This window comes from Sylvia atricapilla, chromosome 19 (assembly GCF_009819655.1).
Source record: "Sylvia atricapilla isolate bSylAtr1 chromosome 19, bSylAtr1.pri, whole genome shotgun sequence".
Classification (NCBI taxonomy): domain Eukaryota; kingdom Metazoa; phylum Chordata; class Aves; order Passeriformes; family Sylviidae; genus Sylvia; species Sylvia atricapilla.
Window position 1 is genome coordinate 4,543,403 of NC_089158.1, and position 18,320 is coordinate 4,561,722.

An 18,320-nucleotide genomic window follows, 5' to 3' on the forward strand; every position below is an offset into this window, starting at 1 on the left:
AGATTTGCAAGAAATACAAGGATGGGCTCCTTTGGCCAAGACAGTGCAGAAGCCAGGTGGAAACAGATTCAAAAGGAGATTAAACCCTCTTGTGGAGGGTGGGTGGATTGGTGGCTGCAAGGCTGAGCTCAGGAAATCCCTGAGGAGCTGATGGCCAGGAGCTGGAGGTAACACTGGCAAGAAGGTCCCTCCAGTCTTGCTTTGCTTCTCACGCTCTTCCTTTAAGTGTCGCTCAGCAGCCCCTTTAGTGACTGCATCCCACTTCAGTGACTGGATTCTGGCCAGGCTGATCTTATCTGTGTGGCCATTCATCTGTTCTACTGTTCATTTGTTGTAGTGTTCATTTGTCCAGCAAGGGAAATCCATTCCCACTGGCAGTGAGCCCTTGTCCCCACAGAGGTGCTATGGGTATGTTGAGATTGCTGCTTTACTGAAAGGTCCAGGGCAGGACTGAAACACCTGCATTCACTAGGGGCACTGTAACAGTGTCTAGAGCCCCTTTCCAGGCACTAGTCCTGGCTGTGTGGTGTCTCCATCAGTCTCTTGTTAGGGAAAGAGATTTTGAGACTCGGCTGAAAGTGGACACTGATGAAGGAGGACACTGATATGGCTGGTCCTCACCTTGGGTGCAGGGAAAGCAAATGTTCTTAGTGTTCTTGGCAATGCTGTGTTAGCAGTTGGATTTCATGGTCTTAAAAGTCTTTTCCAGCCTAGAGGATTCCCTGATTCCCCATGCCAAAACCAGGTCCTGCTGCTGGGCCGAGATGGCAGCTGAAGAGGGCAGCCCCACTCCCACCCTGGGAATGTATCTTTGGAAGTAAAGAGACCAGAGCGTGTTTGTGCTTCACCTCACAGATTGTGACCATCCACCAAGAGCCCTTTGTGTATGTGAAGCCCACTCAGGCAGATGGGACATGCAGGGAGGAATTCACCATCAATGGAGATCCTGTCAAAAAGGTCTTCTGTACTGGGCCCAATGAGACCATCCCAGGTAACTCGGTCCGACTGGGACTCCCACTCCAAGAAGGGGTCCCAGGGTGGGTGCTCAGTCACACAGGAGGCCCAGAGGATGAGGAACAGAAAGGTGACAGCACTGCTGGCCCCCACACAATGCCCCCATCAGCTCAGCCTCACAGCAGTGCTGAGCAGGAGTTGGGCCCTGGGATCCAACAGATTCCTTCCCACCGTCACTCCTCTGGATGGGTGCCAGGGCTGCTTTGAGGGATTGCATCCCAAGTTTCTGTCTCCTGACATGTTCCAGTTCTCTCTTCCTTGGTCTCCAGCAGGAGCAAGGACCCCGAGGCACGTTAGCACTGACACAGCACCAGTTTCAAACTGTCACAGCAACCTGTGTCAGGATCAGGAGTGACACCTGGTGTGGGGTGGGAGCTGCTCAGCAATGCCAGGCTTGCCCAAATCCACCTGAAGGGCATCCCCTTGGCTCATCACACCTTCCTGTGCACAACATCCTTCCAGAGTTGTGTCCTGGGCGGTGTTCAGCCTGCTGGGCTCTTGTCAGGAGTCCTCCAGCACATGCACGGAGCCGTCTCCTTGCCCTGCTGTGGGTGGGTAGCACCCTGTCTCAGCCCACCTCGCTGGGACATGACAAAGGAACCCTTTGTCCCCAGCCTGCCAACACCCACGGGTGATGGAGGCAGTGAGAGAGGGTGGTCAGGCAGATGGCCTTGAAGGATAACGTGGTTACCTGCCACATGGAGCCAGGGCTGTGGGGTGGCTGCTCTCCCTGGGGACAGGCATGGATCCTGTGGGGGGTCCCTGGCCAAGGGCTGCCCCCACTCAGCCCCGCTCTGTCCCTCCCCCAGGCCGTCCCACCGTGGCTCTGTGCTGCTACGGCTTCTGCATCGACCTGCTCATCCGCCTGGCAGGGGTGATGAACTTCACCTATGAGGTTCACCTGGTGGCTGATGGTAAATTTGGTACCCAAGAGCGGGTGAGTTTGGGCAGCCTGTGATCTTTCTTTGCCTGTGTCATGTATTGAAACCCCCCCACATCCTTCTCCTGAACAGGGTGGGGTGGAAGGGCAATGCAGGATTCCTAAAAAGTGCAGGGTCCTGGCTGGTGGGGGATGTGTGTCGGGGCAGGGGTCTGACCTGGCCTTGGCTTCCTGGCAGGTGAACAACAGCAACAAGAAGGAGTGGAACGGGATGATGGGGGAGCTGCTGAGTGGCCAAGCAGACATGATTGTGGCTCCCCTCACCATCAACAACGAGCGGGCTCAGTACATTGAGTTCTCCAAGCCCTTCAAGTACCAGGGCCTCACCATCCTCGTGAAGAAGGTATGGTCTGGGTGGGATGTTTGCTAGGGCATGGGAGGTGCCCGTTCCCCAGATTACACCGTGCCTAGTGCAGCCCCTGCAAATTCCTGACTCCAGGCTGGTGGTTTTAATGCAGGCTCTTGTCTGCACCACCCCGAGCAGGAGGAGCTTGGGGCAGGGCAAGGCCCTGTGGGTCCTTCCAGGCTGCAGGCGTGGGGGGTACCAGCGCTGTTCCCCTCTCTCCTTGTGCAGGAAATCCCCCGCAGCACCCTGGACTCATTCATGCAGCCCTTCCAGAGCACGCTCTGGCTGCTGGTGGGGCTCTCTGTGCACGTGGTGGCAGTGATGTTGTACCTCTTAGACCGATTCAGGTGAGTGCACTTCGGGCCACTCAGGATCTGGAGGGGACAGGGAGATGCTCCTGGGAGCTGTCCCCTGGGTCCCTTGCTTGGGCACAGTCTTGCAGCACTTTGGGGGCTCTCACAAGGACTTCAGCCATCTGCTCTGCCCCAGCAGCCGTGGGCTGAGGCTCCTGGCCCCTCTGGCTGCCTAAGCTAAGGGATGTGTGTATGTGGGGTACCCAGGACATGGGGCTGTGGGAACACATCCGTCAGACCAGGTGCTGTACTGATACCTGACCAAGGGGACTGTCAGCTTCTGGGCTCTGAGAGAATTTCCTCTCAGCCTTCCTTAGCCCTGTAGCAGCTCCTCTGAGGGCAAGAGAACCCGTCCCTGCTTCAGCCCTGTGCCCAAAGGCTTTGATGGCTGATCTGCAGGGAGCCCTCTGTGCTGCAGTGGGAGAGGCTTGATCTGGCCAGGGTCAGATGATCTTTCTGGTCTGGAGAGAGTGTGATGGGATCAGTACCAGTGTGAGCCAGACAGAGTTGCAGGTCAGCACAGGGGATGTGTCAGGCAGTGGGAAGAGCTGCTTTGGATAAGGCACAGTCTGTAGGAACGAGTGACACAGGGCTGCACCAGGACATGTAGGGCACAGTGGGGAGCCCTGGGAAGGAGAGTGAGAATGAGAAGGGTTCTTCATTTTGTTTTCCAGCCCATTTGGTCGATTCAAAGTAAACAGTGAGGAGGAGGAGGAAGATGCCCTGACTCTCTCCTCAGCCATGTGGTTCTCCTGGGGAGTTCTGCTGAACTCTGGCATTGGAGAAGGTGAGTCACAGCTCACAGTGGGACTGCTCTGCCCTGCAGCCCAGGCTCTGAGCTGGGCAGGCATCAAGCCCCTGCCCTTTTCCACAGCCTTCTCCTCTCACATGGTCCCTCTGGGACCTCGTTCCCTGAGCCCTCCCTGGAGCAGGCTGGTAGGGGGATTTTGTGATGCTGAGGTTTGCACAGCTGTCAGGGCTGTCCTGCCACCCCCAGCACTGGTGACGGCAAACAGGGCAGGGAAACTGGGGCTGAATTCCCTGCGCAGGGTTACCCACCCTCTCAGGGTGGCACACAGCGTGCTCTGGAAGGAGCTGGGGTTTTGTTTGTTGGTTTGTCTGGGCAGTGCAGAAGCTCCTTGCACAGCTGCTGGCAGAGGAGGTACACATCTGCAGCTGCAATTGGGCTCCTGTGGCTTGACATGGCTTTGGCAACCAAGCTAAGCCCTCGTGGTGCTGCTCTGACCTCTGCTCTCTCCCTGCAGGGGCTCCCCGGAGTTTTTCTGCCCGTATCCTCGGCATGGTGTGGGCTGGCTTTGCTATGATCATTGTGGCTTCATACACTGCCAACCTGGCAGCCTTCCTGGTGTTAGACCGACCTGAGGAGAGGATCACAGGCATCAACGACCCCCGGGTAAGGACCCCTCACTTGCTTTTCCCTTCCCTGGGACATATAAGGTGGCTTGGGGTTCCCAGGGCCCTGATTCACCGTGGCTGTGATCTGTGCTGGGGGGACCCACGCTCTGGGAGCTCTGCCTGGGCTAGTGCTGATGAGTCTGAGCCCTGCTCTGGGTGGGAATGGGCAGACATGGGCAGGGATCAGCAGGAAAACAACAACCAACCTGTCCAGAAATAGCCTGTCTGCAGTCAAAGTGGCTGCCAGTTCCTGGAGAGCCTTCTCTAACCAACAAGGAAACAATTCATTATGGATGAGTTATAACTGATGAAATCGTCCCTGCGGCGCAGTCAATACTCTCCACATGCCTCAAATCCATTTCCTGCTCTGGCAAGGCACAGCCACGGCTCAGCCCAGGCACGCAGGAATGTGCCCTGCAGCAGCACTGACCCCCAGCACCCCACACCCTGCTGAGTGCCCTGCCCACGGCACTGCCAGCCCTGTGGCACCCTCAGGGCCACCGTGTCCCTGTCCCAGAGCATCCCCTGCTCCGGCACCGTGCTCCCAGAGCATTCACTGCCCCGTGCTGTCCTCTGAGAAGATCGAGGTCCTCTCTAGGGAACAGGTCCCTGAAGGAGATGGGAAATTAGGAAATAGCTTTGGGGTGAGAAAGTTCTGCTGGTGAAAGGCAGAAAAAATAGGAGCCCCAACCTTGCCTTTCAGCTGCGCAACCCCTCGGATAAGTTCATCTACGCCACGGTGAAGCAGAGCTCCGTGGACATCTACTTCCGACGGCAGGTGGAGCTCAGCACCATGTACAGGCACATGGAGAAGCACAACTACGAGAGCGCTGCCGAGGCCATCCAGGCAGTGAGGGACAAGTGAGTAGGGCCAGCACCCTGCCTGGCCACGAGGGGAAGGGCTTTAGGGAGCTGCAGCTGGGTGCAGCAAACAGGGCAAAGCTGGAGGAAGCTGCCGTCAAAGCCCAGCCTGATGGGACCTTGATGGAGCTGGGTGGGATGTGCCCAGTCCTGGTGCATCCCAGGGGTCTGGTGAGGAGCATGAGATCTGTGGGCGGATGGCACAGGGAGAGCCCTGGCCATGGCCTCCTTTTTTGGCCTCTTTTCTTCTTTCGGTGCAAGGCTGGGCGGCTTCAGTGAGGGCTGGGAGCACCTCACTGCTCCCACAGGGGCTGCAGACAGGCTGGGCTGCCCAGCCTGACCTGCCCATCCTACCTCTGTGTCTAGCAAGCTCCACGCCTTCATCTGGGACTCGGCGGTGCTGGAGTTCGAGGCCTCCCAGAAGTGTGACCTGGTGACCACGGGGGAGCTCTTCTTCCGCTCCGGCTTCGGGATCGGGATGCGCAAGGACAGCCCCTGGAAGCAGAACGTCTCCCTGGCCATCCTCAAGTCTGTACACGGCTCTTGGCGTGGGGCTTGCCCCAATTGCTGCATGGGTTGGCACGCAAATAGCCTTGTGCCAGGCAGTGCCAGCCACCCTCCAGACCTCTGCAGGGACAGGGGTGCTGGGGCTGCCGTTCCCTCCTGACACAGGGGACCTGGAGTGACCGGGGTGGGCAGCTCACAGGGCTGGAGAAGCAGCAGGGAACTGGAGGGAGGGCAGAGCAGGGCAGGGAGCAGTTGTGGTCAGCCAGGGGCATAGGCAAAGCTGGCAGAGAGCAGTGGGGCCATCCAGCACAGGTCTCTGTGAGCAGGGTGTGGGTGCTGCCATTCCCCACTCCTCCCTCAGGGCTCTGCCTGTCCAACAGCACTGCCCTGCCCTGGCTTGGTCATCCAGGGGTTTTTCTATCAACTCTGGCTGCTCCTGTTCCACAGGGATATGTCAGGACCCCCTCTGTGTCCAAGGCTTTTACACCAGCACCAGCCTGCAGTGTGGGTGTCACAAGTCAGACTGATACTAGGGGTGAAAAGGGATTCCCTTGTTTTACTTTGAAAATACCACACTCGTTGCAGACAGAGAAATGTCACAATGGAGGAGCAGGCAGCTGGGAAGCAGCAAGTGAAGGGAGGGAGTCCTGGGAGATTCATTTTAGGAGAGACACAGTCAGGAACCACCAGGGTCCTGCCCAAAATGTGGAGATGAAAGGCCTGAGGGAGAATGGGCAGGATGTAGAGGATGAGCAAGACTCAGGGTGATGTAAGAAGGCATGGACCCTACCTGTGGATGGTCTTAACATGGTGAAGGGTGGCACCAGGACAGATGAGATTTGGGACAACCATGTGAGAAGCCTGAAGAGGCCACAGGAGTTCTTGGTGTCCTCCTGGGAGAGGATGAGGAAGCCCAGGGCTACAGATGGCCCAGGAAGGTGGTGGGGATGTTCCAGGAAGAGGGAGTGAGCGTGTGGTGGGATGTGTGCTCTGTGCCCACCCCATTCCCACAAGCTGTTCAGGCTCTGTGAGGACATGGTTTGTCCTCCTAATGTGACACCATCGTGTGTGACACCAAGCTGTGGGGTGTCCCAGCCCTCACTGTGCACTGCAGGGAGCTGCCAGGCCCTGACCTGACCTAGAGGGTGCTGAGGGTCACAGAAAGGACTGGGGTCCATCATTGCCCGAGCTCCTAGTGGCCCTGGCAGGGGATGGAACTGTGCAAGAGGGAACTGGGAGATGTGGTTGATGTCCACTCCCCACAGCCTCCTCCAAGAGCTCTCGGAGCACTGCCAGCTCCATCCTTCCTTGGGAACACACCCTCACCATGGCTTACACATGGCTCTTTTGGCAGCTGCTGCAGGTGTAGTGGCAGTGGGGAGCTGTGGGCCCTGGTCACAGCGCTGCACTGTGCGTGGGCTCTGTGTGTGTGTGACCACACAGTGGTCAGCCCCTGCAGACCGCCCACACACACTCTGTGCAAAGCCCACAGGTGTGTGCACACAGCCAGCACATCCTTGGTTCCTGTGCTAGTAGGCTGCAGGCAAGCAGAGTCCCAGGATGGAGGGCACGAAGGCACCAAGAGTGTGTGCCCCAGCTGCCTGTGGCTGGTCCCCAGTGACTACCCTGTCCTGTCTCCTTGTGCTTCCAGGTCCCATGAGAACGGCTTCATGGAGGATTTGGACAAGACTTGGGTGAGGTATCAAGAGTGTGATTCCCGTAGCAATGCCCCAGCAACACTCACCTTTGAAAATATGGCAGGTTTGTTCTGCAAACCTCTTTCTCCCCCTTTGCTGGGTAGCCTGCTTTTGCTCACGACATTCTCCTCTCTGGGGCTCTCCTCTCAGGCCAAATCTCTGCTGCTTCTGGGTTTGTGCTTTCCTAGTGCTGGGAGGCTGCTGAGGTGGGCCCCATTCCCACCTCGTTCAGAACAGTTCCACAAATCTTGTCCCACCTTCCCTAGCTGCCCTTCTTGCCAGTGGGGCCGCTGTGGTGTGAGCATGGCTCCCCTCCCTCTGCCCTGGCCAAACTGTGGCTGTCACAGTGCCATCAGAGCTGTCACCAGTGCAAAGGAGAGCAGCACCTCGGGGGAGGCGAGTGAGAACCCTGCTGCAGGAGGGAGCTGGAGGCAAGGGGCAGCCCCCGGGTCCTGAGGAGCCCTGGGCAGGGCCAGGACAAGGATAATTGATACTGAGGTGTTTTCATCTTGCAGAGACTGTAAGAACCCTGAGACCTTTGCACTGGGGTGATGCTGCTGGTCCCACAGCTAGACAATCAGTGATGAGGGATGAGGGGTGTCAGATGTGACCCTGCCCTCACCAGCACTGCTGGCTGGGTTACAGGCAGTGGAGAAAGGGGATATTTTGCTCCATTTCCTCAGATACCACTCCAGAAATGTCAGCCCTGAGGGCTGCAGGCATCCAAAGACAGCATGGAGCTCTGTGCATGGCTGTGCTTCTGAGGAGCCAAACTGGAGCACCAGGGCTGGGTTCTGGTGCAAACAGCCCCACGGTCCTGGGGATGGGCTCTGCCCTGGGGCTTGCCATGCCTGTCCCCAGCATCACTGCAGCTCAGTGCCCTGTGCCCCCACAGAGCTGGCACTGACATCCCTCAGGTGCCCAGGCTGTGTTCCCCTCCCGGCCCTCCAGGACTACGGGGAGATGGTGGGAGGCCCTGGGTTGGCAGATGCTCCTGTCTCTGAGCATGCTGCAGAAGAAATGAGGGGTCATGTTGCAATTTCCACTGCCCCCTGTAACTTTCCTGCTTATTTCAGGTGTGTTTATGCTGGTGGCTGGAGGTATTGTTGCCGGGATATTTTTAATATTCATAGAGATAGCTTACAAAAGGCATAAGGACGCGCGGAGGAAGCAGATGCAGCTGGCGTTTGCGGCCGTTAATGTGTGGAGGAAAAACCTGCAGGTAGGACAAACCGTTTTTAGAGCAAATCTCCACCAGGTGCGTTTTCCATTCCTTCACCAAATCAGTGAATGCAGAGCTGTGGATTAGCATGGGGCCCTCTGTCCCCCACCCCACCCCAGTAGCTCCCTCTGGGCATTGCTGGGTGCCTGTTGAGCTGTAGGGTAGATTCCCTGCCTTTTCCCCGGGAGCTGCCCCTGCCCAGTGCTGTCTCTCCCAGCAGAGCTCCAACAGGGCAGAGGCCTGGCCCAAACACCCCAGTGGAGCTCGGGATGGGGACTTTGCTCTGCTGGGGACCACGTGCCAGAGCCACACCTCGCCCTGGCTGAGCAAGCAGTGCCAGGATGGCTCCTTTGCAGGTTCTGCCCTGCTGCCTGACTCCGGCCGCGCTCACCAGCAGATGGGAGGGTCAACTCACTGCCACTGACCATCTCTGCCCAGTGCTCAGGTGGAGGAATGCTCCAGGGATAGTTTCCATCACCTCCCCTTCTCCACCTGCTCTGCAGCAGCGTGGTAGCCCTTGCCATAACCAGGATCGATTCCAAAAAGAGGTGGTGCGTGCTCTTGTCCTGTGGAGACAAGGACATTTCCCCACACAGGAGGCAGCAGTGCTGGTCCCTGTCAGTGCCAAGGCTCCCTTGGTCTCCTTTCATGCAGCTGTTGCTCTCTCAGGCTTCTCCCACTCCTGGAACATCTCTGTGCCTCTCAGGCAGGGAAGCCCAGGAGGGTCAGAGGTGCCTGGCAGTGACACTGAGCCATGGGCACATCCGTTGGCCACCAGCCTCACACTTCCCTTCCCCTGCTGCTTTTGGGGCTGAGCCCCGCAGTGCCCCTGACCCCAGTGTAGGGCAGCTGGAGGCTCTGTCTGAGTTGCCCGAGCTGGTTTTTCCCTTGGGGAAGCACAGCGGCGTTCAAAGAGCAAGAGCTCCTTTAGGTGACTAAAGGACACTGCCGCTCGGAGCAGAGCCAGCAAAACAAAGAGAGAGAAGGAGGCTCGGGGACCCCGCGAGGAGCCCCGGGGAGCAGCGCTGGCTGGGGCTGGCGGGGGGACTGCCCGGGTGGAAGCCACTGCCCGAGAGCAGCAAGGGGAGCACGAGGCCAGGCAGCTGTGTCCTGAGAGCTCGCTGGGTTCAGTGCACCGGAAAGAGTCTCGGAAAAGCCATTTCTCAAATTTTTTTTCTCCTTTTTTTCCTTTTTTTTTTTCCTTTGCTTCCAAAAAGCAGCAGCACCGAGGGGGTTAAGGCTGCTGGGACAGAGCACACTAGTCGCACTGCCATTTTTCACTTGCCAACCTTCTAGAAAATACTGCACTGGGTCCTTGGGCAGAGTCTGTGGGACTGTGAGCAAAGCATGCTGCCCTGTGGGGGTTAAACAGCCTCATGGTAAAGAGCCGTTTGACATTGTAAGACTTTTCCACAGGAGGAAACGTCAGAGCACTAGTATCTGGTACATTGCTAGAAGGTAGGCAAGTGGAAAGATTTATTTGTTAAAACAAACAAACAAAAATAATGGTTTTTGGGATCACAGTTTTGCCATGGCTATTTCCTGAGATGCCATGGAAGAAAAAGACATTTCATTCCATTCATCTTGCTTTCCTTTCCGTTTGTGCATGTCCGCAAAAGAGAGAACTGAGAAGGAGGAGCAAATGTATCCCCGAGCATGCTCTACGCACCAGCGGGATACATTTTGGTTACCCCCGTGCGGTAGCAGAGCCAGACCTGGTCACTCCGTCCCCCGTCGGAAAGGTCACACTCATTGGCACCAAAGCAATTGGGGAGGACTCGTTGCCAGCGCCCGGCGCCGAGCGCGGCCGGGCCCCCCGGCCCGCGGCCCCCGCACCATGGCGGCTGGTGCTCCCAGCCTGCGCCAACCAGGTCCGACTCGCTAACTCCAACGCCTACATTTTTCAGTTCTGTTTCTCTTTGAGTTCATCCCGACCCGATGACATCATGGCACTAACGCTTTGCTTCCTCCCTTTCTTTTCCTTCGTATTTTTTTTTTAATTTTTTTTTTTTATATACTTTTCTTTTTCTTCCAGTTTCCTTTTTGTTTTTTAGCCTGTTTTACTTTGGAAAACAAACCAAACCACCACCAACAACCACGTTCGGCTTTGCACAACTGCATCATTTGAATTTTTGAACACTTTTTTTTTTACAGAGTATTCATACAATGACTTCTCTTTCAATGCAGTCCTCTCTCTCTCTTGTGGCACTAGGATTCAGCCTCAGAAAAGGCCCTGAGCACATTTTTTTTTTTAGTGGTAGGTGCAGCATCTCACGTCTCGGTCCAGCCAGGCTAGCGGTGGAAGCGAGGGGCAGGGCGCCAGGCAGACCATCCCCAGGAAGTGAGGTCAGCTGTGCCAGCCTGGCTGCAGACACCAGGAGAGCAGGGCGACTTCCCAGAGGGGTTCCCAGCGCTCCAGATGCGAGGCCGGCCCCCCGTAGCCGTAGCAGTGTGGTGGCTGTGCCGTAGCCGTGGGTCACGGAGGCCCTTGGAGGACTGGGAGTGGCAGAACACCTCCAGTAGCTTTCTCACCTAAATGAAGGCCATGACACGGGGCAGTATTCAAATAGATTTAGAGTATCCAACAACACACTAGAGATCTAATTACTTATACATATTCATTTTAGGATAGAAAAAGTGGTAGAGCAGAACCTGACCCTAAAAAGAAAGCCACTTTTAGGTCCATCACCTCCACCCTGGCCTCCAGCTTCAAGAGACGTAGGTCCTCCAAGGATACGGTAAGAGGAAGAAGAACAATTCTGCCCTCTCTCTTTCTCTCTCTTTCTCTCTTCTGCCATCCCATCGACTGCCACACACCCATCCCGAAGCTGCCAGTGTACATGCATAGCTCATGTTCGTCACCAGTCAGTCAGTCAGTCAGTCAGTCATCCCGTGTACCTGAAAGGATGCTGGGATCCTGGAGGGCAGGCAGGAGGTGGCTTGGAGTCCTGTGATGAGTTGGGAGATGCAACCGAGTTTTTGTTTTGTTTTTTTTGTTTTCTTTTTGCCTGGATGATTTCTGATGTTCCTCTCTGTGCTTCACTCACCTTACCGGTGCTGACCTCTTGAAACTGATGACATTTTTTTCTTTTTCCTTTTCTTTTTTTTTTTTTTTTTTTTCTGTTCTTAAGTGTTCCTGTACCTGTTTGTCATTGTATGCCTAAAAACAATCACCCCGATTTAATTTGGGCACCGTGTCACCTCACCAAGAGCCATGCGTGTCACACTCTCTACATGTGATTTTTGTTTGTGACAATTAGCATTCGGAATAGTCCTCGCACAGGAGTGACAGCTGTCTCTGGTTATCGCCAGCAGTAACGCAGCTCTAGAAAAGAGATGAAAAGGCTCCAAAGAGGAGGTTGTTAAAGACCCAGCCTTGGTTCGAACTTGTGTTTCCCGCTGCTGTCACATAACCAGAGAAAATTTCCAAATTGCTGCCTCTAAAGCCAGCTGTTTCCAAATGTGCCAATGTGTCTGCTCGTGCTGGAGCTTCAGACACTTCAGTGTCAGGTTGGGCTGTTGGTCTGTCGGACTGAGCCGTGTCCCTCTGCATGTCGCCGTCTGTTGTATGACACTCTGCACTGTGGCTACTCTGTTGTCTTGTGTGGCAGCGCCCGCTGCATTTTGCTGCCCGACCTCCTGGCGCGACGGGCTTGCCCAAATCCCCTCCCCGGGGCGACCGGCGGGTTTGTGCCCGGGGTTGCTCAGAGCAGGTCCCTGCCAGGCTGCCCGAGGCGCAGCGGGGACGGGGGGACAGTGACAGTGCGGGGAGATGTGGCCCCCGTAGCGGGTGGCCCGTCCCCAGCCGCAGGCTTGGGCGCCTCGGGGACAGCTTGTGGTGTCGCAGGGGGTCTCGGGGCCACGGCTCTGTAGGAGAAATGGAGGAGGCTGCCTTTGACACCAGCGCAGGCTCCATACCAAGAAGCTCCTGGAGCACCCCTGGAATGCGGCCCTGGGGACAGCTGAGCCCTCGGCCGGGCTCGACTGCCACCACTTCACACAAAGTGCTCCTCTCACTGTCACCTTGAAGCCTGGAAGTCATGGGGGGAACACCCACACTCTTCCCACTCATCCTCTGTACCCCACAGGGAAGATGGGCATCCCTGTCATCTCCTCTGCTGCTCCTGTGCTCCCTGGGTGGCACCACTAATTGTCCCACTAACGCCTCCATGTCGGGGGTCCCCTCTCCCCAATGCTGCACCCTCTGAGCAGCTCTGCAGGGAGGTCATAGGTCGTGTATTTGTGGCCTGAGCCATGACCGGGGCAGAGGAGACAGAGCTGGGGGTGGGTGGTGCAGGGGGTGGTGCAAGAGTGAGGAGGAGGGACAAAGAAAAAAGAGGGGAGAAGAATTGACAGAAAGATCTGCATGTTCTGAGTAGACCCCCATGTTCTGTTGTATTTGAACTACACAAATTAGGAAACCAAGGGGTCCTGTCCTGAGAGAGCAGCATTATGATGGTGCCCTGGGCACCTAGGGGAACCAGTGCCACCAGTGAGCAGAGGAAAGGGGGGCAACCCAGGAAAAATGGGGCAGCTGGTGTGTGGCACCCCTGGTACCTCCCACATTGCTCCTTCTTCAGGGAAACTGGTCCTGGTCCTGCTCCATGGTGTGGCATCCATCCTACACCAAGCAGCCCACAGCCCTGTCTGCCTCATGCCAGGAGCACCTCAGTGCCCTGAGCTGACCAGGTCCAGGGCCCACAGCACCACAGGTCCCGTGGGTGGGCAATGGAGCTGTTCCCTCCCCTTCCCACACCTGCTGGGGTCCAGCACCACACAGGGCTCTCCATATTTGGGTCCCAGTCATGCTCTTCCTGGCACATTGTGGAAGGAGATGACCCCACTCGTCCCAGAAGATGGTCCCCACTTTGGGGGCAGCTGCATGGTCAGTTTTTCCCCACTGCTCAGAAGCCTCTCACAGTGCTCTGCCTGCTATGGCCAGGGTCCCAGGACATGTTCCCCAGGGAACTGGGCTAGCTGGGTCAAGAACAGGCCAATGGGGTGAACATCCAAGCCAACGTGGCCAACTTGGAGGCTAGCAGCTCTTGCAGGAGGTCTGTGGTGGAGCGAGCTTTGTGCTGATGTCGGGCAGACCTGCTGGTTGCTGCTGCGGGGTGAGCAACCAGTGGGAGCGGGGTGCTGCCACCAGCTCATGTCAGAGCCTGTGCTTGGTGACCTCCACTTCTGTGCAGCAGCCCTGCCTCAGAGACCCCAACACCCTCCTGCTGGAAGGCCCCATGAGTCTGTAGCATGCTGGGGCACGCTGCCTGGGGTCCTTGTAAAGATGAGAAAGCAGCAGAGGTGCTCTGTTTCATGATGCTTAGCAGAGCTGCGGGCCCACACCAGGTCTTAGATGGGCAAGGCTGGAGAGCCCATGGGGCTGGAAGGCCAGGCTGACCCCAGCCCCACGGGCTCTCCCGGCTAGTGAGCAAAAGACGCAGACCTGGTGGCCTTGCTTCTTCCCTTTCCGTTGTCGGGAGTTTTAAAAATGGATTCTGCTCTGCAGCCCTGCAGAATGGTCCCTCAGGAGTGCCAGAGAGACAGGCTGGCACCATGGAGCCAAGACAGCCCTGGGAAGCTTCCACCCCACTCTGAACGTCCTAGCGCCCACCATCACCCGAGCTGCACAGCCTCTCCGCGGCACATCATCCCCACCGCCCCAGGAGGAGATGCATGTGTTCCCCATAGGCAGCTCCTGCAACTCGAGTAGCACTGGCAGAGCTGACGTTGCCATCCATCGCAGCCACCCACGATACTGCAACCCCACAGACGCCATGTGAGCCGCATTAACCACACAGACACCTCCGGGCCGGCACATTGCCTACAGACACGTATCGAGGTGCACAGGCCCCTTAGCCCCCCGCCTGGCCAGCCCCCGCAGAGCCACCCTGCCAGCCCCAGGCACAGCTGACACACGGCACCGCCCCGCCAGGGCCGCGGGGACGGTGCCGCAGCTGGGCGACAACCGAGGGGCTTCCTGGAAAAGGTCACCTTCTCAGTGAAGGATCAGCTGTCCCAAACGCTTCTTGGCTGAGAAAGAGCCTAGTTTTTGGCCCAAAAAGAAACAAAAGTAGGTCAAAGACGACTTTTTCTTTTTTTTTTTCTTTTTTTTTTTTTTTTTCCTGAAGGGAAGTTGATATTTTCTACAGCAAGATCGCATTTAGCTGGAATCCTGATTTTTAATTGCAAAAAGACCCACAACAACAAACCAAAATTTTTTCCAGAAAACTCTTCCACCAGGCAGGGACAACCATATGAGCCCATTTAGGTTGAAGTCATTTTTAAAGACATTTATTTCTTGTCTATATTTTCTTCCTGGTTGTCATTTAAAGTTTTTGGTGCCTTCACTTCACTTCCATACCTTAACATGTTTGAGTCTCTTCTATGGTTAATATTGATTAATTTCTTGGCTTTATAATGTTTGGTTTGGGGATTATTGCAACATCCCTGTAACATAATTGACCCTAAATTACTGATATGTGCTTCTAGCATTAGTCCTACTTTAACATAGTTTTGATATGACCATTTTCTTGTTTTTTTTTTCTTTTCCTTTTTTATTTTCATTTCAATTTTTATTATTAAAAATTGCATGCATGAACTTTACACACACAAAAAGAAAAAAAAAAAGTAAATGAGAATGTTACCCTGTGATAACTCTGTGATTGGAGGAGATATGCTTTCAAATCAAAAGCCATGCTCTTGTATTTTAATTTTTCTGGCCAGATTGCCCATTTCGCTTGGTTGCTTTAGCGTTTCCCACCCCCAGAGCTGTGCAGAGAGGCCAGAAGGCCCCAGCCTGCCCTGCTACACCTCCAGAGCAGCCACACGCACACGTGCACCGAGGCACACACACTCACACAGGCACACTCTGCTTCTTCCACCCCCCTCACATCAGGCAGGATGTTTAACAAAGGGCCTTTCTTCCTCTACCCATTCATTTTTGTACCTCCAGTTCCTTCTTTCCCTCCACCAATGAGTCACCAGCCTCTCCCCTTTCCCAGTCACCTCTCCTCCCTGCAGGAGACAAGCCCCATCCCATGCGCACAAGCTCCCAGGAACCCCTGCTCTGCCATGGAAACACTGCATTTAGCTGGAATCCAAATTTTTCACGAGGAGGGGGTGGCTGCACCCCATTTTGGGAGAGAGGGGTGTTTTTTGGTGGGCTGACGAGTAGCCACAAAAAGCTCCCCCCAGGGCGGCAGAGTGACATCAGGACGGCCTCGGCCGCTCTCTGTGCCAATGGGCGATGGCCAAGCTGTTGCCCCTTAGCAAGGCAAGGCCATGGCCAGGAATTCCCAGAGGCTCCATCGGGATCTTAGGCAGTGCCCTAAGAGGCAGGGTGATCCCGTGAGAGGCTCTCTGGGTGTCCCCAACACCGTCCTGGAGAGACGGGAGTGCGCTGGCTCCCGGCCCTGCCCAGCATCTCCCACCCAGGGCTCCCGGGAAGCACAAAGCTGGGCTGGGCAGGGCAGCCCCAAGGACGCCAAGCAAGGCTCGGGGGGGTGGCAGGAGGCAGGGCGTGTAGCACACAGGGTAGCCACAGTGCCAGAGCTGCCGGCAGCGCTGCCAAGGCCACAGCCACCACTGACCAAAGCATCCCCTGGAGCCCCCCAAAACATCAGCCCTCCTTGGGCAGGGTGGTGTAAGGGCTGGGAAAATGTCCCTGGAGAAGGTCTGTGCTGCAGTATGTGAGACCCACAGAGACCCTTTCCTGCCCTGGCACTGGATTAGGACCCTGGAGAGCAGCACAGGATGCTCTGGGCCACCCATTCCCACAGCAGGGCTGGACAGGGCTTCCAGGTCAGGGTTTGGAGTTAGAAGAGTGGAGCTGGGAGAGGAAGGGAGTATGGAAGGAGGAAGGGAGGAAATAACTGCCCAGCTGTAAATTCCTGCCTGAGGAGGAAGGACTTTTTTTTCTTGCCCATTGATGGGTATTTTTGCTCTCCCCCCTATTTGCTGATGGGACTGCAGCAAGGGAGGGCTCTCCCATGGCCTTTCCCATGCCAAGCCCCCCCATCTGCAAGGAGCTCAGAACCCCAAATCCAGGCCACATCCCCGACACAGGCCATATTTTCACATTAGCAATCAATGCCACACTTTATCAGAAGTCAACCACACCACACATCTCACCTTCATGAAAGGATAGTCACGGCAGGGTCATTCAAGCAAGGAGGTGAAACGCCCTGGCCTCAAAGCACAGCTTGATCGGGCACCAGAGAGGTGCCAAAACCCAGCCAGACCCTCCAAACACAGGTTCAGGCGTGGGCTGGGCTGATGAGTCACAGGCTTTGTTTTGTAGCCCTCCCAGAGCAGAGAGGGCCTGGCTTAGCGGGTGACGTGGCAGCCACGCTCTGCAGAAGCTGCACCACGCTCCTGGGTGTCCCCTCTGCCCAGCTCCAGGGTGCTTGGAGAGCGTCTGCAACGACCTCTGCACAAGCGTGGATGGCACTGGGAAGGGAACCTCAGCCAGCAGCAGCTCTCAGGGCGTTGCTTCACCCCCAAGTCACATCCCTTAGGGACACATGGGATAGAAGTCACAGCGGGGACAAGTGCCAGAACTGCCTAACACTTCTTTCTCCTTGTCTGTCTATTTGTGTGTTGCAGCAGTATCACCCCACCGACATCACTGGCCAGCTCAACCTCTCCGACCCCTCAGTCAGCACTGTGGTGTGACCTTCTCCCCGAGGGCCATCAGTCCTTGCCCAACACTGTAGGAAGGCACAGCCAGGACTGCCTTTCAAGGGACACTGATGGGTTTTTCCGGGTGAGATGGGAGGAAAGCATCCTTCATCCATACACAGTGACTCCATTGTATATCTCCCTCCCTTCCTAGGCCTGCTGCCATGCTTGTGCCCCAGGAAGCACGGCAGGACCAGGGCAAGGTTTGGACTTCACTGTACAGAGATTATTGCTTCCAAACAGTGCCACGATAATCAGAATTGCCACTGACTGGCTCCGTGCGAGGGGAAAGGACTGCAGATGGCACACGGTGCCCGCTCTCCCATGGTAGCAGGGAAGAGCTGGTGCCAGACCACAAACACGTGCTTAACCTCACTGGCTGCAGCCTCCTGAGCACACACAGCCCCTCAGATGTGTGCTCCACGTCTCCCACCACCTGGAGAGCTCCAGCGACGCACCCACGGCCCTGAGCAGCTGGAGCAGCCAGCTCCTGGTGCGGCAGGTCGGGCACACGTTCCTGCTTTGCCAAACGACCCTCCCGTCCGCCGCAGGGGCTGGAAGATGTGTGCTCTGCTCCTCGCAGGGGATGGACCCTCTCCCCTGCCATCGGCCCGTGGCTGTGACTCGGTTCCCGTCCGTGGTCTGGCTGCAGCAGCAGAGCTCCCGCCCTGCAGCCCACGCCCGTGTGCTAATCGCGGTACTGCGGAGCCCGTGGAGTGCTGGCAGCCCAGACCCCGGCTCCCACCTCTCCTGCACAGAAGACATCCCCAGGACCTGGCCACGGCCAGCATGTAGCACTCACACAGCAGCTCTCCTGGCCAGGAATTCTCCACGGGAAATGGCTCTGGATGGTTGCACTGACCTCTACCCCAGCTCCACACTGCCTCAGCACCAGCAATGCAAGGAGAGATGCTGCTGGCTGCAGCAGCCGCCCAGCCTGTCTGCACTGTCGGGGCACCACGGCCAGCGCTGGCAGCTCCCCTGCCACCCTCACCTGCAGTTCAAGCTTGCCAGCAGCTCCCGCGGCAGCCCTGAAGGCCCAGCTCACGGCGCTCCATCTGCCTGCACCTAGAAACGTGGAAAGCAGATCCCAGTTCGGGAGAAGGCAACCGAAGGAGGCAGGCTGACGCCGTCCCTCCCCGCACCTTCCTCCCCTGGAGCCCCCCAAGCCCACCCTGAGCAGCGTCCCCGTGGGCAGTGGGGATGAGCAGCTACCGCAGCGCACGGGCAGCATCACCTCCCGTCCCCTGCCAATATGGAAAACCCACCTGCAACGTGGTACCCA

At 56.7% G+C, this 18,320-nt stretch overlaps 1 protein-coding gene across 12 annotated transcripts in view; it reads left to right on the plus strand.

Annotated features, from left to right (window-relative positions):
- Positions 1 to 17,951, plus strand: part of GRIN1 (glutamate ionotropic receptor NMDA type subunit 1) — a 38,426-nt gene extending 20,475 nt beyond the window's left edge. For 2 of the 12 annotated variants that reach the window (XM_066332560.1, XM_066332561.1), the window contains 12 exons: positions 856 to 991; positions 1,824 to 1,951; positions 2,133 to 2,297; positions 2,529 to 2,647; positions 3,328 to 3,440; positions 3,919 to 4,067; positions 4,773 to 4,930; positions 5,297 to 5,458; positions 7,089 to 7,198; positions 8,211 to 8,356; positions 10,984 to 11,094; positions 16,961 to 17,951. In XM_066332560.1, the coding sequence (XP_066188657.1) occupies positions 856 to 991; positions 1,824 to 1,951; positions 2,133 to 2,297; positions 2,529 to 2,647; positions 3,328 to 3,440; positions 3,919 to 4,067; positions 4,773 to 4,930; positions 5,297 to 5,458; positions 7,089 to 7,198; positions 8,211 to 8,356; positions 10,984 to 11,094; positions 16,961 to 17,029 (1,566 nt within the window). In that variant the 3' untranslated portion in view covers positions 17,030 to 17,951. The other 10 variants (XM_066332558.1, XM_066332559.1, XM_066332562.1 and 7 more) reach the window with 7 other exon arrangements.
- The last annotated feature ends 369 nt before the right edge of the window (positions 17,952 to 18,320 follow it).